General features: G+C 41.5%; 2 protein-coding genes across 3 annotated transcripts in view; both read left to right on the plus strand.

Annotated features, from left to right (window-relative positions):
• Positions 1-529: 529 nt before the first annotated feature.
• tmem79b (transmembrane protein 79b) lies at positions 530-17,788 on the plus strand. 2 transcript variants are annotated; one of them, XM_038281204.1, is made up of 6 exons: positions 530-684; positions 6,934-7,195; positions 10,607-10,934; positions 11,020-11,214; positions 16,984-17,215; positions 17,317-17,788. In XM_038281204.1, the coding sequence occupies exons 2-6, from the start codon at positions 6,944-6,946 to the stop codon at positions 17,522-17,524; spliced, it is 1,215 nt and encodes a 404-aa protein (XP_038137132.1). In that variant the 5' UTR covers positions 530-684; positions 6,934-6,943; the 3' UTR covers positions 17,525-17,788. The 2 variants fall into 2 exon arrangements, with proteins under 2 accessions (XP_038137132.1, XP_038137133.1); XM_038281205.1 differs by lacking the exons at positions 530-684; positions 6,934-7,195 and having other exon boundaries at positions 10,324-10,934.
• Positions 17,789-20,815: 3,027 nt separating this feature from the next.
• The window catches only part of gon4l (gon-4-like (C. elegans)), a 39,294-nt gene continuing 37,891 nt past the window's right edge, over positions 20,816-22,218 (plus strand). Inside the window, exon 1 of the mRNA XM_038281188.1 lies at positions 20,816-21,096. Within this exon, the coding sequence (XP_038137116.1) occupies positions 21,064-21,096 (33 nt within the window). The 5' untranslated portion in view covers positions 20,816-21,063. The remainder of the gene's footprint in view (positions 21,097-22,218) is intronic.

Raw genomic sequence — 22,218 nt, forward strand, 5'->3', positions numbered from 1 at the left:
AAGAAAACTGAAGTTAAACTCAAAACCTTTTTTTAAGACAGGTTTTTCAAATTTCTATTTTTTTTGGATTGCATTATTTTCAAAATGTGTGTCACAGATCAGACTCTCTTCCCCCTAAACCCAATAAAAACATTCCCTCCCGACTAATAGAAATACATGTTTAATCTTTACTCCAGAGGAAAGCCCGGCCCAGGAGTAACCCGAAAAACGCAATAAATAAATAAAAAACCTAATGTGTAAAACCAAGTCTGAAATTTTAATAATTTGAAAAATATAAACTGAAAATACAAGGTCTGTTAAAAAAAAAAAAAACATAAAAAACAATAGATTGAATAGAAAAATGTTTTATTAAAAAATAAATATCAAAACAACGGAAAACTAATTTTGAAAAAAGAAAATGCGAAAAGAGGAAAGTTATTCCAGAACTTTTTTGATAAAGACGTTTTTCAGTTTCTTTTCTCTTAACAAAAATAAGGGAACCAAATTCTCTCCATACACTGGTTGGTTATTTAATGACACTTCCCCTTTAAGACGGCCTCCGCTTTAACGTACCTGTGTCGACCTCACCTGGGCAGCACTTCCGCTCAGTGACGCAACTCAGTGGGAATCAGAACCAGAGCGACCTGGACCAGGACCTGGACCTGAACTGGACTAAAGCCAGAACCAAGAGAGGTTTCCGATCAGGTATGGATGATTTCAGAGGGTCGGTCTGTGACGGACCTGCTCCTGAACGTGACGTCATACTGTAAACGGGGCTTGTTGGATCCTCGGCGCATTTTATTCACTGTTTCCTACCTTTAAACCAACCCGGTGGTCTGTTTAGGCCCGGTCGGACTTCGCTGATGGTTAATTGCGTTAAACAAAGTTAAAAATTTCCACTTCAATATGTTTTTGATGTGTTTTTTTTATCCTGTTGGGTTGATCCTGGTTCTAAGCTAAAGTTTAGTCCAGTTGACATCTGACTGGTTCTGGGCCCTGATCCAAACAGAGAATGGATCAGGATATGAGCAGACTGAGCCAATTAGAGGGAATTATCATTTTAATCACTGACTCCCAAAATGGTTCAAGACGCCCCCTGCTGGATGGTGCAAACAACAGGGACAATAAGGGGTTAGAGGAGGGGGCCCTGGTGGGGTCAGATTCTATCACACTGCTTATATGAACTCTATATGAATTATCAACCAAAGCTCATCTAGAAAGATCCCAAAAGAGGATTAATTTCATATTCATACAGACTCTAGGCCTGGTTATCCTCCTGCAGCAGTGTGTTGCAGGGAGCTTGATGCAGATATTTTTGATTTATGCCCAATATTGAAGCGTGGTCTGCGCTGTTATTCCACATCACAACGCCAGAGGGACAATCAGGAACTAGCTGTGGGTCTAGATACGGCCGAGGCGGTGAGGATGTGGGGGCAAGTTTGTCTGACAACGGAGGGACATGAGGGCCAAAAAGAGCGGCGATCCAGGTGGAAAAAGGGTCCCAGCGTTCTCGCTCTTCTAGCTGGTCCAACTTTGCGAGTCGTTTTCCACAATGGCGCTCATACAAACGAAACAAGCCGGTAAGGAAACCAAACAGGAAATACGTATAGAGTAGAGCGGGTGTTAATTTGATCAATCAGAGGCCTCCTGCTAATGGAACTGTCTGCGGTCACCTACAATTATGAAGAGGTGCAGCAGAGTGTCTGCGGAAGGGGCGGGGCATATCCGCGTTAACTGCAACACACACACAGACCATTCTGAGCATAAACCAGCCCTTCGACTAAAGCCCCTGTCACACCTTGACGACGTAGACCAATGTAGGCCCGACGTACGAAAACGCTGGCATACGTTGGATAACTTATGGTACGTTTTGTATACGTTGTGAGCATAATTGGAAAATTATGTCAATCAAAAAGGTGGTATGCCATAAGTTACAGGTACGTTATCTGGTCATCAGTGATGGGACTAACGGCGTTGAAAGTAACAGTGTTACTAACGCCGTTGCCTTGTTTTAGTAACGAGTAATCTAACTAATTACTTTGACTGTAACTATAACGCAGTTACCATTGCAGACACCCTGTTATTGCGCGTTACTCAGGTCGCACAATGAACCTTTTTTCATGATAGGACTCGTGCGCGCCTTGTCATGTGAGAGGGGAGGATGAGATTGGCTGATGTGTAGTAAGATTCCGTCTCGGATGGATGGATGGATGGATGGATGGATGGATGCTATTTTTCAACCTACTGTAATTTTTATTTTAAACATTATTTGATGGCCTTTGTGGCAGGGATGGAGATCCATATTTTATGTGACACACAGAGTATAGATCTAGATAGATAGATGTTGCAGTATCTATAACAACCCAAACACACAGGATTTCAGAATTAAACATCCCCAGTTATTAATTTCATTCACTCACCAGATCTGAATGCCCTGTTAAAAAACTTCACATGGCGTTCCCCCCCGATGTCATTTACGTTGAGTTGCAATAAATGCGAAACTCTATGCAGGTTCTTGTCTTTGTCGTCCGCTCTATTCAGCTGGCTTTGAAACACACGGCGAGAAGGTGGGGGCTGGGTGGTGAGGGTTACGGGGGCGAGAAACGCAAAAGTAACACAATAGTTACTTTTACTAGCAACTACTTACTTTTATTGAGGAGTAACTCAGTTAGTAACTCAGTTACTTTTTGCGAAAAGTAACTAGTAACTATAACTAATTACTTTTCAAAGTAACGTGCCCAAAACTGCTGGTCATTGACATACGTTAAGTGTCAGTTCCTCATCGGTCGTGGCGTCTAGCTTATCCTAAACCTCTGAGTAACTTGTGTAAAACGTCTGCGTAACTTATCAAGAACTTCTCTCCAACGCATATCAACATATCGGAGGTGTTACAGACGAGCGCTGAACGTGTTTCTAACTTCCAGCTACTGTATAACAGCGTATATAGGGGGTTCACAGGAGGAGTTCTCCTCCAGACTTCATCCCCATCATAGGGTGAGCCAGAAGATGGATCCTCCCTGTGTTCACGCCCACCACCAAAAAACTTCCTAGCAGACATGACGCTCAATCTGCTGCGACTGCAAACCTTTTTTCTTTTTATTTATTTATTTTTTTGGGAGGTAAACAGCAGCTATGTTAATACCCCGATCAAATACATCTTTTTATGCAGACCGGGTGCATCGCTGCCCCCCTCTGGACAGTGGCTTGTGCATCATTTTATGGGCATTACGCTGCTGTATGTTATTCATAAGTTATGGACTCGTTATGAATACGCTATGTTAAAGTCAAGGCCCGTGGGCCGGATCCGGACCGTTCATTGTTCATCCACGGCTCCCTGGATTATATTTAATTGCCATTAGAACCGTCCCACAGGCCATGGCCGCTTTTGCGTGCTGCTGTGACTTCGTGGTCTACCGTTACTGTTGCATTGTGGGGAATGTAGTGTTGGGGAAAACATGATTTTGACCGCTTCTCAGACTGTTCTGGCTGAAAGAAAGATGCAGGAAAATGCCTGCATTCCCGCACCAAGATTCCATCGGAAGTTTTATTTCCTACCAATACTCACTGCTTACAGGCGCAGACCTCTGCCCTGTTTTAGAAGATTCTTGGAGGTCGAGCAGACGCTGGATAAATCGTCATGGTGTGACATGGGCTTTAGACAGCATTTGTTGTCTATTATTTTGTATACACTGAGGGCCGGATTTATCAAGATCCAATTTTGCGTGCAGTAATTTGCGCTCGCAAACTGGAATTTTGTGCGAGGGGCTGAACCATGGTTTGCGGGTGATTTAACAAGAGCAATTGCGTAACTGGTGGCAGGTGCAAAACTGTTGGAGACGCCCTATTTAAATTATGGTTTTGCGTGTTTTGTGGTTTGCGGCAAAGTAGTTTGTACAAACTAGTGCATTAAGAAATTTAAATCTTACAGTGACACCCCCACCCCCTCCAAAAAAAAAAAAAATAATAATAATAATATATATATATATATATATATATATATATTTTTTTTTATATATATTAGGGTTGTCAAAAGTATCGATACTCAAAAAAGTATCGATACTGAAATGTTGTATCCGGATACAATACTCATTTTCAAAAGTATCGAGTACCAGTCGCACCTAAACAGTCATTCATCTAAAGTGCAGAATAGAGGAAAATGCACTTTCTGAACACTGTGATTGAATAATTCTGTGCACTTTTCAGTTTCAGACTTTTTTTGTAACAGTTGCAGCTGCTGAGAATTATTTTTGTTTCTTAACCGGTTTGACTAGTGTCATTGTTATGTGTGCAAAGCATAGCCAAGTAAGGAAAACTTAATTTTAATTTTGTAAGTTTATCAAGCTTGCTAAATACTGTGCACAGCAAACAACCTCAAAATGTTGTTCTTATTGTTTATTGTATTTATTTATTTATTGTATTTTAATTATTAATCAAAATATTTCTGTTGAAATTTTATCCTTGTGGTATCGAAAATGGTATCGAGTATCGAATATTTTCCTTAGTATCGGTATCGAGTTGAAAAGTTTAGTATCGTGACAACCCTAATATATATATATATATATATATATATATATATATAAAAACTTTGGCAACCTTTATTCCCTAAGGTGGTATGTGGCTGAATTTCTACTTCACTGCAGTAAAAAAAAAAAAAAAAAAAACAGGTGTTTTGTATTGGCCTGTAGAAAAATGCACATACCAAATGGCTCACAAGAACTGACTGTGGATAAGATGACTGCGCGTACGCATCCCCGCAGCATTGGCACGTTGCTCCACAGGCGCAGAGGTCGGGGTTTTCCGGTAGGGCGTCAGGGCAACATGGCATTTAGAACGTCAGACAGCACTTCTGAAAAACGAGATCGGGAGATCGCAGATCCCAGATGCAAAAAAGTGCAATGTTGCAAGGAGTTTTGTGATATCTGGTATTGCGTGGGTCCTCCTTGTGGCTGGCTCCAAATCCATTCGGAGTTCCCCCAACAGCTCCAAAATGGCAATGCTGGATAAACGATATGTTTTGATGATCGTTTCCTCGTTCATTCCAAAAATATTCACACGGAGTGAAAAAATGCGTTCTCTGCGTCTCCTTGCTTCATTTCGATGTCTCCTTCTTGCGACAATAACCGCTGCCATGTGTGCGCAATTATGCATACAGACCTTTTGCACCTTCTTTTGAAACGTGTTAAATATAGAGTCAGATACCGTTAGCAAAATTGCTTCCAGGTTTAATAAATCACTTTGCGAGTGCTAAATTAATATATTTACATGTTCTCCTCCCACAAGACGCACTTTTGCGTGTAAACGTCCCATATTGCATATTCATTGCAGAAAAAGTACTAAATGGATAAGAGGCGCTATTTAGCACGTTTTAAAGACCAAATCCTTTTAGCACGCTGTTGATAGATCAGTTTGTACATTTTTTAGCGTGCGCAGTGAAATAGCTCACGTTTTTATACACGCAAACCTTTGATAGATCCGGCCCATAGTGTATACAAAATGTCTTTGTCAGATTGATCCAAACGGATTACCGAATGAATAGTTGGAGTTTTCTGTTTTTGGGAGTTTGGTTACCAGTAAATGAGAAGATTTAAACATTAGTGATGTGTCACCTGGATTAACAATAGAGTCTTTGAGTAAAAATGACATCATCCAGACAAAATGTCCCTCTTTGGACCTGAATAGAGACACATGAGATGAAGGTTTTATATGTGTGGAGAAAACGGAGGTAAGAACGCTCCTCTCCATCAGCTTCCTCCCTCATGTGTTGATGTGCCTCTGGGCAAGGCACTTAACAGAGTTTTCTGTGGCTGAGGAGAACATCCACCACAGGATGGAACTGACTGGTCAGTGAGTGAATAAATGGGTGAAACAGGAACACTTCCTTCATCGGGTTCATGCAGTTGGATTTTTGTTGACATTTTAAATATTAAACCATAATTTTAGCTTTTGATAGAAGCAGGGGTGGATTTAGGAAATTTTGGGCCCTAGGCAAAGACAGGTAGGGGGCCCTCTGAATGGAGAAGACAACACATAGAACAGACCCATTCTCCAGATAGAGAAATGTTAATAGAATAGACATCCATTATCTGTTCTAGGTTGGGTCCCTCTCTTCTTGTCCCTTTTCTTCTTGTTTTCTCTTGTACTCGGCTGACTTTCATGCTGTCCCGCCCCAAAATCCCACATCCTTCGTCACCGCCCCGCTGCGCTCTGCTCCAACTTCCACGGAGTTTCAGGAGAGCATGTGCGATATAATTAAATTCAAAGCAGCAAAACATGCGGAAATGAACCAGGGTTTACGTGGATCATTAAAAATAATTAAAAGTCCTTGACTCATTACTTTTTTTTGATTAAGGCCTTAATTGGCACTAAAATGTATGAAATGTGATTATTGTGCCATTTAAAATGCTATATCTAAAGAAAAATGTTTATAAAAGCAGTTTCGTCAGAAATCTTATATCGCGATTAATTTGTGCGGAACTGCTTGCTGTTGATCATAAAGCCATAGGTTCCAAAAAGTAGCTCGAGGCGGAGAAAAAGCTAGAGAACGGGAAAATGCAAATTTCATCAAAAGTGGCTCAAAAACTAGGAATTCGGGACACGGCTGCAGACAGTTAAAATGATGGATTTTGCCGTGTTTTATTTATATATGTATATATATATATATATATATATATATATATATATATACACATATATATTACAAGAGTCATGAAACAGCTCCTTGATATTTCATGTACACTAATAACTTGTGTACATGGTACTTGTCGATGGCATTAAAGTAATGCCATCGACCGAATGAACACTTTTTTAATATGAGCATAAAAAAAAATCCCCATCAGCATCCAGCATAAGTTTCTGCCTAAATATTTTCTTTTTGTTGTGGATTTTTCAGCAGGGAACTTAGTATGACTTAAGGAGACTCATTTAGAATTAGTCAATCTTACTCTGTTTTTCTAGAGTAACGGATATGGACGTGTCACCAAGATACGATGCGTGCGTGGATATTCAGCCCCTGCAAGGAAGTCAGAGGGAGGACAGCGGGGGGACGGACATAAAACAACCTGAAGAAGGAGAAGAGCTAAAAAAGTCAGCTATACATGAGTCAGATACCTTGCAATGGCAGGACACAAAGTCGGGGTTAGAGACAGCTGGACAGGCTAGAGGACAGCAAAGCAAAGGGGACAGGGTAAGTGTGAGGTCCGACCTGTCTCTCCGTGAGGCATCCAGCATAAGTTTCTGCCTAAATATTTTCTTTTTGTTGTGGATTTTTCAGCAGGGATAACTATGAACTATGTTGTCTTCCAACCTCAGCATCTTTTCATCCATTCCTGCAATAAGAAGCTTCTTTTGAAATTGTCAGATGTGCTCTTAGAAATTTTTAATGGATTTGATTAAACTTTTAAGCCTCTCAATAAATAATTTGATGGAGATGAGAAATCTGCTTCCTGGTCTTTTGAAGTACCAATTGTTTGCATCCAATCATTTAACTAAACGCTCTTAGTTTTTGAGAATATATAAGAATTTTGCTCCAATTTTTAGTTACCGATCTGTCGTTACTATATTTTAATTAGTCAAACTGGATCTTCTCGTCGTTCTTTTTCCTGTTTCCTGGATCTTGACCTGGCCGGACCAGAGCGGAGCAAAGAATAGCTCTGCTCCGTAATTTGACGGTGACGGACGTACGTGGACGATGATGTGCGGAGGAGTAGCGGTGGATGTGGAACAGCTTTCATTGATTAACATGACAGACAAGTACTCAGCATGACATACGTGAGCGGGGCGGAGCGCTGACAGAGTATGTGGAATCTGGGGGTCTAAAGGAATGAAAGATTTTTTCCAAGCACTAAGCTCACTTAGCTGATTGCTCCTTCCTGTGTTTCCAAAAAGGCCAAAGTAAATAACCCAGTCCTTCTTTTCACTGTAGACAAGCCATGATCTGCTTATCTGTTCTCCATTTTTCATTTGGATGAAATAATAGCTGCATGAATCATGACAGCAGACAAGATAGAGGACAGCAGGAGGCGGGGTTACCAATCTACTCGCTCTGGAGAGCAGAGTTCGCTGCTTTTAGATGTTGTCTCCAAAGTCTCCAGTAGCAGAAAAAAGTCTCTAGATTTGGCGCTAGGAGCTTTTTAGAAATCAAAGTGCTAGAGGGGTCTGAAAAGTGGCTAAATATAGCGACTAAAGTGCTAAGTTGCATCATTTGTTTTCAAATGGTTTGCTGCTGTCTGTTTGGACCTTTCTGAACATGTGCAGCAAATGGACTGATCCAATGTGGTGGACACTGAAGGGGGGGGGCTGAGACACACTTAATATTATCAGCGTTCTGATGGCATTTTAGTAAAAGGATTTTATGAAAAACATAATTAATGTGCACAAAAAAGGAATAGTTGCATTAACCATACATGTAAACAGAGTTTTATGGGGCCCTCAGGAACTTGGGGCCCTAAGGTAACTGCCTAGTATTTCCTAATGGTAAATCCCCCCCCTGGATAGAAGCTTTATTCTTGTTTCAGTGATTTTAATTTACCACATTGTTTCAAAGCTGTGAAGCTGAATACATGTTTAGTCAATATTGAAGTTAAATTCTTTTTAAAAATTATAATTGTCTTCCCATTTGCCTTTGCAGTAATTTTCATATATGTTTTGTAAACCGAGTTATTATAATAAGAATAAATGAACTTTATTGATCTCACATTGGAGAAATTTACCTCTGCATTTAACCCATCGCCTTGGGGAGCAGTGGGCTGCCGTTGTGCGGCGCCCGGGGAGCAGTGTGGGGTTAAGGGTCTTGCTGAGAGACCCAGAGTGGCAGTCTGTGGGAGTGGGGCTTGAACTCAGTACCTCAGGATTCCTAGCTCTATGCCCTAACCACTAGGCCGCCACTTCCCCAGAATCAATACATCACTGCTTCATAATCTGTATCAGCTGTTCCGGCAGAACACGACACCTGGGAGTAAGAAGCTGGGCAAACATCTAAAACCTGTTGGTGGACATTTCTAAACTAAATCATTACTGATATTAAATGAATCTTTCAGGAACAGATGGATTACATTAAATTGGTCATAGCCTTGTATTTTAACAATACAATCCCTCTGAAATTGACTGTAAATTAAACTTTAGGAGAAATAGAATTAAATTAAGCTCATTCAGACACCTTTTCTGTCTTGGAATTTGCAATAGAATTTTTTATGTGCGTCTGTGTTCATGTGGATGGAAGATTAACGTCATTGGCAGGTAGCCATGGTATTTTTATTGTTGTTTCCTAGTATCTTACACAATACAAGGTTCCACAAGCAAGCAGCAGCCTGTACCGACTGCCTGCAGGTGAGTCCCTGATTGAGGAATGGCCCATTTTTGATGGAATAGAGACGGGCATAGTGATGGTAAGGGGAGGCTAGTATTGGCCCCCTTTGTGGGTTGACATAAATAAAGGAGAGGGAGCAAAATCACGATGTGTGAGGAGTGCACTCTCCACAAAGATCCCAAATGACCATAAAAAAAAATAAACAACTTTCTCACTGTGGATTTTCTTTCAACTAAAGTCCCAAACAATACAGGTTTTTAATTGAAAATTTTAGATTTCTGAGTGGTGATGCCTTTAAGACCATTTAGTTTGCAGGTCTAACCGGGACCTAAACAAATAAATGGTTATGAAGCTATTAAATCTGCCTATTTATCATTAGGATGTTCTCAAAATGTATTTCACTGCAAAAATGTCCTTCTAACCAAATCTTACAGTCTATCTAAAAAATATTTTTGATCTTGTTTAGAGATTGATACACAAAGCAACAAATTCTGCTGTAAACACCAGAATTTCCCCATTATGGGACAAAGGAAATATTATTTTCTATTCTACTCTATTCTATTCTATTAGCAGCAAGACAATTGAACTTAGTATGACTTAAGGAGACTCATTTAGAATTAGTCAATCTTCTTATGAACTGGCAGATTATTAGACTTTTTATAAGTAGGATCTTCTGAAAAGATCAATAATCTATTAGAATTGGGCTCTTGCTTAGTATATAATGGACACATTTTGAAGTGTAGAACAGTAAATGTTTTTAATGGACCGTTGTATAAGACGGGTACATTCCAAAGCCAGGTGGCACAACTGCAATATATCCTTATCTGCTGTAAAGCCCGTGCCATAAGATGAATGTCGCAAAATCATTTGCATGAAACTGGGATTACTGGACATGGAAACAAAGCCTACTGGTCCAGTCAAGTGAGCTTCACATCGTTACAGATCAAATGGAGGCCTTTTATAAAGATATGAAACGTTCCATGACCTGTCAATAATGTCACACATTTCCATTTGTTTTGTTTCACTGGTTATGAGGGTCCAACTGTGCTCTGTTTTTCTAGAGTAACGGATATGGACGTGTCACCAAGATACGATGCGTGCGTGGATATTCAGCCCCTGCAAGGAAGTCAGAGGGAGGACAGCGGGGGGACGGACATAAAACAACCTGAAGAAGGAGAAGAGCTAAAAAAGTCAGCTATACATGAGTCAGATACCTTGCAATGGCAGGACACAAAGTCGGGGTTAGAGACAGCTGGACAGGCTAGAGGACAGCAAAGCAAAGGGGACAGGGTAAGTGTGAGGTCCGACCTGTCTCTCCGTGAGGCATCCAGCATGACAGAAAGTGAGCGAGAGTTGAAGGCGGGGCAACGCAGGAGAATGAAAGAGGCAGAAGAAGGGGCGGGGCTTAGCGTAGAGGGCATGGAACACCTGAAGATGGAGACGGTGGAGCCCATGGAGAACCACCTTCCAGAGAAAGCAGCGCAGGTGTTCAATCCTGCTGTGACTGTCCTCCCCTCCCCCTCCTCACCCAGAGACACAGATGGATACTGGGAAATGGACTCGGAGAAGAGTCCCTTCTTGAATCCTCGTGACATAGACTACAACCAGGATGGCTACCAGTATGCGTATGAGGAAGAGCCCCGTTCTGCTTGTGAGTATACCTAATAACACTGTTCCAGGTGGGCGAGGCTTTACCATGTGTCCTCTTTAATGTCTCCTTGTCCTGTTTTTCCAAGGCAATCGGGTATGCTCTGGCAGAGATGCCCTAAAGTCAAGCGTGTCTTTGGTGACATCAGCACTCCTGTTTCCGATCCTGGTTTGGGGAGGGTATGTCTTTCTGCCCTTTGATGCCCCCCTGTTGGAGAACCCCCCACTCAGACTTGTCTACACTCTGCGCTGCTCAGTGTTTGCTGCTGTGCCCATCGTCCTCGGTAATCCAAGACCAGAGAACCTTTCCATTACCTATCTTTAATGATTCTTGCTGTATCTTCATGGTTTCCAAACTCGCCTCTTGACTTTTCTCCAAACCTGCCTCTTGACTTTTCTCCAAACTTGCCTCTTGACTTTTCTCCAAACCTGCCTCTTGACTTTTCTCCAAACCTGCCTCTTGACTTTTCTCCAAACCTGCCTCTTGACTTTTCTCCAAACTCGCCTCTTGACTTTTCTCCAAACTCGCCTCTTGACTTTTCTCCAAACTCGCCTCTTGACTTTTCTCCAAACTCGCCTCTTGACTTTTCTCCAAACTCGCCTCTTGACTTTCCTCCAAACTCGCCTCTTTCGCCTCTTGACTTTTCTCCAAACTTGCCTCTTTCGCCTCTTGACTTTTCTCCAAACTTGCCTCTTTCGCCTCTTGACTTTTCTCCAAACTCGCCTCTTGACTTTCCTCCAAACTTGCCTCTTTCGCCTCTTGACTTTTCTCCAAACTCGCCTCTTGACTTTTCACCAAACTCGCCTCTTGACTTTTCTTCAAACTCGCCTCTTGACTTTTCTCCAAACCTGTCTCTTGACTTTCCTTCAAACTCGCATCTTGACTTTTCACCAAACTCGCTTCTTGACTTTTCACCAAACTCGCCTCTTGACTTTTCACCAAACTCACTTCTTGACTTTTCACCAAACTCGCCTCTTGACTTTTCACCAAACTCGCCTCTTGACTTTTCACCAAACTCGCCTCTTGACTTTTCACCAAACTCGCCTCTTGACTTTTCACCAAACTCGCCTCTTGACTTTTCACCAAACTCGCATCTTGACTTTTCACCAAACTCGCATCTTGACTTTTCACCAAACTCTCATCTTGACTTTTCACCAAACTCGCATCTTGACTTTTCACCAAACTCGCCTCTCGACTTTTCACCAAACTCGCCTCTCGACTTTTCACCAAACTCGCCTCTCGACTTTTCACCAAACTCGTATCTTGACTTTCCTCCAAACTCGCCTCTTGACTTTCCTCCAAACTCGCCTCTTGACTTTTCACCAAACTCGCCTCTTGACTTTTCACCAAACTCGCCTCTTGACTTTTCACCAAACTCGCCTCTTGGCTTTTCACCAAACTCGCCTCTTGGCTTTTCACCAAACTCGCCTCTTGACTTTTCACCAAACTCGCCTCTTGACTTTTCACCAAACTCGCCTCTTGACTTTTCAAAAACTCGCCTCTTGACTTTTCACCAAACTCGCCTCTTGACTTTTCACCAAACTCGCCTCTTGACTTTTCACCAAACTCGCCTCTTGACTTTTCACCAAACTCGCCTCTTGACTTTTCACCAAACTCGCCTCTTGACTTTTCACCAAACTCGCCTCTTGACTTTTCACCAAACTCGCCTCTTGACTTTTCACCAAACTCGCATCTTGACTTTTCACCAAACTCGTATCTTGACTTTTCACCAAACTCGCCTCTTGACTTTTCACCAAACTCGCCTCTTGACTTTTCACCAAACTCGCCTCTTGACTTTTCACCAAACTCGTATCTTGACTTTTCACCAAATTCGCCTCTTGACTTTTCACCAAATTCGCCTCTTGACTTTTCACCAAATTCGCCTCTTGACTTTTCACCAAACTCGTATCTTGACTTTTCACCAAACTCGCCTCTTGACTTTTCACCAAACTCGTATCTTGACTTTCCTCCAAACTCGCCTCTTGACTTTCCTCCAAACTCGCCTCTTGACTTTTCACCAAACTCGCCTCTTGACTTTTCACCAAACTCGCCTCTTGACTTTTCACCAAACTCGCCTCTTGACTTTTCACCAAACTCGCCTCTTGACTTTTCACCAAACTCGCCTCTTGACTTTTCACCAAACTCGTATCTTGACTTTTCACCAAACTCGTATCTTGACTTTTCACCAAACTCGTATCTTGACTTTTCACCAAACTCGCATATTGACTTTTCTCCAAACTCGCCTCTCGACTTTTCTCCAAACTCGCCTCTTTCGCCTCTTGACTTTTCACCAAACTCGCCTCTTGACTTTTCAAAAACTCGCCTCTTGACTTTTCACCAAACTCGCCTCTTGACTTTTCACCAAACTCGCCTCTTGACTTTTCACCAAACTCGCCTCTTGACTTTTCACCAAACTCGCCTCTTGACTTTTCACCAAACTCGCCTCTTGACTTTTCACCAAACTCGCCTCTTGACTTTTCACCAAACTCGCATCTTGACTTTTCACCAAACTCGTATCTTGACTTTTCACCAAACTCGCCTCTTGACTTTTCACCAAACTCGCCTCTTGACTTTTCACCAAACTCGCCTCTTGACTTTTCACCAAACTCGCCTCTTGACTTTTCACCAAACTCGTATCTTGACTTTTCACCAAATTCGCCTCTTGACTTTTCACCAAATTCGCCTCTTGACTTTTCACCAAACTTGTATCTTGACTTTTCACCAAACTCGCCTCTTGACTTTTCACCAAACTCGTATCTTGACTTTCCTCCAAACTCGCCTCTTGACTTTCCTCCAAACTCGCCTCTTGACTTTTCACCAAACTCGCCTCTTGACTTTTCACCAAACTCGCCTCTTGACTTTTCACCAAACTCGCCTCTTGACTTTTCACCAAACTCGTATCTTGACTTTTCACCAAACTCGTATCTTGACTTTTCACCAAACTCGTATCTTGACTTTTCACCAAACTCGCATATTGACTTTTCTCCAAACTCGCCTCTCGACTTTTCTCCAAACTCGCCTCTTTCGCCTCTTGACTTTTCTCCAAACTCGCCTCTTGACTTTCCTCCAAACTTGCCTCTTTCGCCTCTTGACTTTTCTCCAAACTCGCCTCTTGACTTTTCACCAAACTCGCCTCTTGACTTTTCTTCAAACTCGCCTCTTGACTTTTCTCCAAACCTGTCTCTTGACTTTCCTTCAAACTCGCTTCTTGACTTTTCACCAAACTCGCCTCTTGACTTTTCACCAAACTCGCCTCTTGACTTTTCACCAAACTCGCCTCTTGACTTTTCACCAAACTCGCCTCTTGACTTTTCACCAAACTCGCATCTTGACTTTTCACCTTTTCACCAAACTCGCATCTTGACTTTTCACCAAACTCGCATCTTGACTTTTCACCAAACTCGCATCTTGACTTTTCACCAAACTCGCATCTTGACTTTTCACCAAACTCGCATCTTGACTTTTCACCAAACTCGCATCTTGACTTTTCACCAAACTCGCCTCTTGACTTTTCACCAAACTCGCCTCTTGACTTTTCACCAAACTCGCCTCTTGACTTTTCAACAAACTCGCCTCTTGACTTTTCACCAAACTCGCCTCTTGACTTTTCACCAAACTCGCCTCTTGACTTTTCACCAAACTCGTCTCTTGACTTTTCACCAAACTCGCCTCTTGACTTTTCACCAAACTCGCCTCTTGACTTTTCACCAAACTCGCCTCTTGACTTTTCACCAAACTCGCCTCTTGACTTTTCACCAAACTCGCCTCTTGACTTTTCACCAAACTCGCCTCTTGACTTTTCACCAAACTCGCCTCTTGACTTTTCACCAAACTCGCATCTTGACTTTTCACCAAACTCGCATCTTGACTTTTCACCAAACTCGTATCTTGACTTTTCACCAAACTCGCCTCTTGACTTTTCTCCAAACTCGCCTCTTGACTTTTCACCAAACTCGCCTCTTGACTTTTCACCAAACTCGCATCTTGACTTTTCACCAAACTCGCCTCTTGACTTTTCACCAAACTCGTATCTTGACTTTTCACCAAACTCGCCTCTTGACTTTTCTCCAAACTCGCCTCTTGACTTTCCTCCAAACTCGCCTCTTTCGCCTCTTGACTTTTCTCCAAACTTGCCTCTTTCGCCTCTTGACTTTTCTCCAAACTCGCCTCTTGAATTTCCTCCAAACTTGCCTCTTTCGCCTCTTGACTTTTCTCCAAACTTGCCTCTTAACTTTTCTTCAAACTTGCCTCTTAACTTTTCTCCAAACTCGCCTCTTGACTTTTCACCAAACTCGTCTCTTGACTTTTCACCAAACTCGTCTCTTGACTTTTCACCAAACTCGTCTCTTGACTTTTCACCAAACTCGTCTCTTGACTTTTCTCCAAACTCGTCTCTTGACTTTTCTCCAAACTCGTCTCTTGACTTTTCTCCAAACTCGTCTCTTGACTTTTCTCCAAACTCGCCTCTTGACTTTTCTCCAAACTCGCCTCTTGACTTTTCTCCAAACTCGCCTCTTGACTTTTCTCCAAACTCGCCTCTTGACTTTTCTCCAAACTCGCCTCTTGACTTTTCTCCAAACTCGCCTCTTGACTTTTCTCCAAACTCGCCTCTTGACTTTTCTCCAACCTTGCCTCTTTCTCTTTCTCTTTCTCGCATCGGCGGCAGGATCAATTATTATCATGCAGGTTTTTTTGTTGTCCTTCGTGTTGTAAACAGAATAGCGCCCAACATCCAGGCATTGTTTTCACTCAGCTTCTCCAAAAAACTGTACACCGGTATCTGAGCCCAACACAATGACTGTGAAGTTGAGCCAGGAATACAAGCCCTCTGCTACTACTGATTGAGTGGCGCATGTCACTGTGGGACAGTCGCAGTGTAGGGACAAACAGCGCAACAACGCATAATCTTCTATGCTGTTCAAGAAACAATTATTAACAATTACAAATTAATTATAAACAATTACATTTATTAATGTTCATTCATCCATGGCTCATAAATTTCGTCTGGTCTTAGGCTCATTAACAAAAATCATTTTTTATTATTGTCATATTTTTATTTTCTGGAAACAGTTTTTGTGCGTCATCGTCACAGGAAAAGGGGCAGTTAACAAAATATTTTCGTCATCTTCCTGGTTGACGAAATTAACACTGAAGTAGACATAGAAAAGTGTTATAGAAGCACTGATCTTCTATTAATACTATCTGCTGCTCAGGCAGCACATGACACTGGATTTTGTTTCCAAGTTTTGAAGATGTCTTGTTTCCCATCCAGGAAACCAGCTCAGTTCAAAATGTCAGTGATGGTGTTGAGTTCAAGGTTAAATACAGTAGCCCAACAAAGCCTTGTTATGGCTTAGAAAACATGGGAATTGACACGGATGAACGAGTCCACCTCTTTGGAATGGGGGTTGTTTGGCTATTTTGAAATTCTTTTGAGGACCAGAACGTTCACATTTTGGACAAAGATAATAGGTGGTTTGAGCTGGGCCTGAAGGAAGCCGTCTATCTAGAAAAAAACATCCTTAAACAAAGGGGGTGGACTCAGATTTCAGCTTTCAAAAGCCTACAACGCAGCAATGGAGTTTATACCTTCCCGCTGTCATTGCAACCCCAACTGTCTTACAGGGGAACAGAAGACCTCGCCTATTCAGCCAGGCAAACAATTCCTTTAATGACCCCCCCATAGACAGGTATGGAGCATCGCAGGCTAACAAAGAAGCCAAATGACCCCCATTCCAATTCATGCGTGTCAATTTGCATGTTGTCTAAGTCTAAACTAACCTTTAATGGTCTACTGTATAAAGCCTGAAACTGCAATGCTATTTCTGACATTTTAAATTGAAAAAGCTCCCCGGATGGGAAGCGAAACATCTTCCAACTTTGAAACAAAGTCCAGTGGATTCTTTTTTTTAACTTTTCGAATAGACTGAATTTTTTACAACCCATTTATTGCAATGAAAAATCAGTGTTTGCAGAGCTGATGCAGCCTATGCCAAGGCTCTGCATATCTGTGAACTATCTATGACTTGTCTTTCTTACCCGTCTGTCTCAGGTTGGCTGGTTCTAGGGGTCAACCGGCTACGCATGGGTGCGACTCAGCCGGTCACTGTGGACGACTTTAAGGAGGCGGAGCTTCAGGAGGTCACTGTTCATCGACGCTACATCTCTGACTCCGCCTCCCTTTTCCTGATCTACTTCCTGCAGCTGGTTGTCTTGTCCATGTACCTGAGCCAAGAACAGCTGAAGCTCGTCCCTCTGCTGACCATCATCTTCGCCTTTGGACGGTGAGTGTTGCCGTTTAACAGAGGATCCTAGCGATCCATCAAAACCATCATCCAGGATCCAAAGCATTAAAGATGGATAAGTGTGTGTTTCATTCTTCTAGGTTGGCGTACTGGTTAGCGGCGGCGTTTGGCAGCAGTGTTCGTGCTTTTGGCTTCGGCCTGTCCTTCCTGCCGAGCGTCGCCATGATGGTGGCGAACTTCTACTTCATCTTCACAGTGGAGGCGTCCGGGTCCATCTTCAGTGTGTCGCCTGACTCTGAGGAGGTGGTGGTGGCTCCGCCCAAAGGCAGGCAGAGGTTCTGGGGATGAGACCTCACCAGTTTTTATGCAGTTGGTTTAGAAATGAATGTCTGTAGTTTACGAAGGAATGGGAAACTCCGCCCACCTCCTGAATGTTTTTTTTTTTCTCTTAAAGTTCAGTTTTTCAGCGCTTTTATTTTGTTCAAAACATATGTCTTCTTGCTCATTAATCAACATTTAATTTTGTAAAATATTAATTAAATAATTTTTTATCTGATATCAGAAAAGTTTAGGTACATATAATTTCACAATAAAAGCATAAAATCCCCTACACTTCCTGTCGGCAGTCTTTTATCCCACCAGACTGTTCCTACTTGGCTGTCTGACACATGCTAATGTTCACACCTGTAATAAACACACTGTTATATGCTTAGTGTTTTAACAATACAGAAAGCATTTTTTATTTTCTTTAGTTCTTTTCCTAAAGGCTGTATTCCCAATTTTTACTGGTGTAATCCATTTTTGTTTCTGTCACATAATGACATCCTTAAAGTCGTAGCGAAGCGGCTGTTGCAACCATTGAATTTCCAAATTCTCCTGAGTGGTGCACGACTTTACACGAGTGAATAAAGTGAATGTGGTTGTTTATCAAGGGAGTGGGATTGTTGTGGTGGAGAGCGCAAGCAAATATCGGGTAGGGGAGGGGGGAGAACTACGGTTCAGCCCGTGCCCGCTTTAACGGTGATAAAGCGTACAAAACTAACACTAAATAAGTCAAATCATTTGTTTGTGAAAGAAAAGGGGGACAGTCAGCACATTTGATGACAGAAGCATGGCAGAACTCAGTGAAAGCAGGTGTTCCACCTAGGGTGGCCATTTCTATAGCACCAAAAAGGAGGACATTGTGCGGCATATCAATAAATTACTAAGGTGTACATAAGAATCGGGTAAAGTCACATTTATAGCACAATTCTTAGTAGTTTAAAGAGGATGCTTGTGTAGCTGAATAGAACAAAATATTAAAGAAATGTAAAAAAGAATTGGTTCCCAGCATTTGTATTTATTTAATACATTGTGGTGTTTAAAAAGTGACCATTTTTTTAACACAATTAATTTGCGCAGAACTGCTGCAATTGATCATAAAGCAGTTGTTTGGAAAAGAAGCTCGAGAAAGAGCTAGAGAATAGGACGATGCAAACTGCAAAAAGTGGCTGGAAAAGAGGAATTCATGACATGGCTGCAGCCTGTTGAGAGTAAAGATGATTTCACCATGTTCTCTATCTATCCATATCTATCTATCTATCTATCTATCTATCTATATATATATATATATATATATATATATATATATATATATATATATATATAAACTTGAGTCATGGAACTGTGCTTACAGCTCCTTATTTCATGTAAACTAATAACTTGTGTACATGATACTTGTTGATGGCATTAAAATTATTTCTAATAGCATTAAAAGAGCATTAAATTAGAGTTCCTCATTCCTGTATAAAACCTGTGAACGCTTAATTGAATCTGAAATATTAAAAAAATCCCCATCATCATCCAGCAGATGTTCAGTTTCTGCCCAAATATTTTCTTTCTGTTGCCGATTTTTGTAACAGGGATAACTAGGATCATACATAGTTTGTATGAACTCTGTTTATTCTCTGCTTCCAAACTCATCATCTCTTCATCCATTCCTGCAATAAGAATTTTCTTTTAAAGTTGTGAGATTCACTCTAGAATCTCACAACTTCTTCCTGGTCTGTTGAAGCACCAATAGTCTGCATCCAATTATTTAATTAATTGCTCTTAGTTTTTGGGAATATATACAAACTATGCTCTAATTTCTAGATACCGATCTGTTTTTACTATAATTTAATTTGACAAACCGGGTCTTCTCTACATTCTTTTTTCTGTTTGGTGCGATTGCAATAGCGGGTCTTGATCTGGACGGACCGGAGGGGAGCAAAAAATAGCTCAGCTCCATATTTTGACTGTGAAGGACGGAGAAGACGTACGTGGGCGGTGACGAGCGGAGGATGTGGAACAGCTCTCATTGATTTACATGACAGACAAGTACTCCGTACGTGAGCGGGGCGGAGCGCTGACGGAGTATGTGGAATCTGGGGGTAAAGGAGGACAAATACACGTCCGGCTGGGTGCAGCGCCGGACAGTGCAATGAAAATCCGGACTGTCCGCCCTAAAGCCGGACATCTGGCCACCCTAGTTCCACCTGTTCCTGGACCGGCAGGTGAAGTTATTACCATGTGGACAAAATAATTAAATTGACTTCCGCTGAACTGGACCTTTCTATATTTTTACTAGTCCATTTCTTTGATAGCCTATTGTACTTTATTCGTATGGAAATTTCAGTAAAGGTAAGTGTCATTTCATAATATATGACTGGAATTCAGGAAATATTTGAGATGCGATTTCTAATAAAAGCTATGATAATATCCTTAACTTGATGAGGAATGAGTGAACGCAAGAACTGAGGATTCCTCTGCTGTGACAGCAGTAGGATAAAACCCAGAAATTATGTTTCTGTGTGCCGCCCCAAGAATTTAAGAGGCCCCATCTGGCCACCCCTATGAAATAGCCTATTTCTAGAGGCGCCCCTGCGACTTGGAAATGCATAAAAAACATCTGGATCTGACTCTAGATGTATTCATATGTATATGTATTATTTGTATTAGCATTTCACGTTATAATACATACATACAACATAAATCTCTGCAACTAATTATAGCAAAAAAATAATTCAAACAACGTCCAATACTTCGATGTGAAATACACAGAGAAAAGGAAAATTCCTCTTTTTTTAGCCAGGGTGATTTCCAGGTCTTAAAGGAATGTAATTAAACATGCCTCAATTGTGATTAAAACAAGAGAGCTATTTTAGTCTCTAAAACAGACATGGCTGTGGCTTGATGCTAAAAATCTAAAAGTCAGAATTCTGACTTTTTTCTCATGTTATACTGAAATAAAATTTTAAAAATCCTAATCCTCTTCCGTATCGTACGGAAGAGGATTAGGGCCACTGGGAAAAAAACAAAACAAAAAAAGTTAACCTTTCTTTTAATTTTATTTCAGTTTAGTGTGGGAAAAAAGTCAGAATTCTGAGAAAAAAAGTCAGAATTCTGAGAAACTCAGAATTTTAAATATTAAACTGAAATAAAATTTAAAAATCAGTTAACTTTTTTTTTTTTTTTTTTTTTTTTACACTGGCCCTAATCCTCTTCCGTAGTATCGTGCCGAGTTAATAGCGCGGGTATATTTTTTTGTCTGGTTTATAACCGGTACATCCTCCGCTCCTGTTGGTGGCGCTAGTGCACTAACATTCCTATACCGCCATTAAAACGTAGAAGAAGAAGGCGGCAGATTAACCTCAAGCTGAATGGCTCCATCTCTCTGTAAGTTCCTGTTCAGCTGCGTGCCCAGCCATGGTTCGGTGGTTCTGGTTCGTTTCACACGTTTCGTATAAAATTCCGACGCCAAACGAACCGAAGGAAAGCGACTCATCGACGGTTAGTGTGCAGCCCGCTACGCGTTAGCTTAACCCGCCGAGCTCCGGTGTTTGCATCCAGTGGAGGGGCTGAGTGGGATGGCCGCAGCGAAGACGGCGGTACCAACAAAAGTAAGTAATGTTGACTAAAATTAATGGTGTGTATCTTTTTGAAAACGATCAGACGAACTGTGGTAGGTGGGGTTAAATTTTTAATCTGCGTTTTTTGATGTAAACAGCGCGGTTACACGTGACGGTGTCCGCCAAGATAAACATCATCTGCTTCAAATTTCACTGAGACCAATCTACCCAGAACATCTGTCTGCAGTTAGACTGACTCTAACTCAGCTAAATACAATCGGTTTCATACAGTGTCTCTAATTAAAGCTCATTTATAAAACGGGTCCAGTTTCTGCAAACCTATTTACCTAATCCCAGTTAAATTCAGTTAAATTCGTGCTTATAACTTTAAGTTTTTTTTATTTCTATAGCCCCAATTCACAACACATGTCATCTCAAGGCACTTTACAGTTCAACCAGATTATGCAGTCAGATTGATTCAAAGTTTTCTATCTAAAGATCAACCCATTGACTCTTCAGCAATCCCTCACACTAAGCATGCTTGCAGTGACAGTGGAGAGAAAAAACTCCCTTTTAACAGGAAGAAACCTCCAGCAGAACCAGGCTCAGTGTGAGCGACCATCTGCTGAGGCCCACTGGGGTTCAAGGAGACAGAAGCAGAGATACAAAAAGCAGCTATTAAAGGCGGCCCCGTCCAGGAAACACACAGCCAGGCAGAAGAGCTCTGAGCCAGCTCCCATGTCAGAGGATGAAGAGAGCACATCCAGTTAGTCAAAGTCAGAGAAACAGGACTACACTGAAAAATTAATCAAAAAGGACATTTTTAACTGATTTAGTAGCTCAGTGTAATACCAACAGTAATACAGGATGACAACATGTCGCTTGTTGATTGTTTACAATAATCAGGCCTGCTACCCGTTTTACAGGCATTTTTCAATGCTGGGGTTTAGCTTAATTTTGAATTCAGGTCAACTTCTCAGTTTAATTTTTTAAAGTGTTTTGTCATTGTTGATTATTCAACCAAAACACATATTTGCCGTTTTACCGACTTGCTGTTTGTTTCCACTCCCTCACCAGCTTTCTGTGGCGCTTCCTACTACACAATCAGTTGCTCTCATTGGTCAGAGCGTTGGCCTTTTGGCCAATCTTGCGATGTCTCTTTCATCTGGGCCA

This window comes from Cyprinodon tularosa, unplaced genomic scaffold (genome assembly GCF_016077235.1).
Source record: "Cyprinodon tularosa strain WSP-4 unplaced genomic scaffold, ASM1607723v1 ctg168, whole genome shotgun sequence".
In the NCBI taxonomy this organism is placed as follows: domain Eukaryota; kingdom Metazoa; phylum Chordata; class Actinopteri; order Cyprinodontiformes; family Cyprinodontidae; genus Cyprinodon; species Cyprinodon tularosa.

Excerpts from the sequence above, each read along its gene's own strand:
- tmem79b (XM_038281204.1), top strand. The coding sequence starts at position 6,944 with ATGGACGTGTCACCAAGATACGATGCGTGCGTGGATATTCAGCCCCTG. Across the intron at positions 11,215-16,983 it reads TGCTGTGCCCATCGTCCTCG|GTTGGCTGGTTCTAGGGGTC; the intron begins GTAATCCAAGAC and ends CGTCTGTCTCAG. Across the intron at positions 17,216-17,316 it reads ATCATCTTCGCCTTTGGACG|GTTGGCGTACTGGTTAGCGG; the intron begins GTGAGTGTTGCC and ends TCATTCTTCTAG.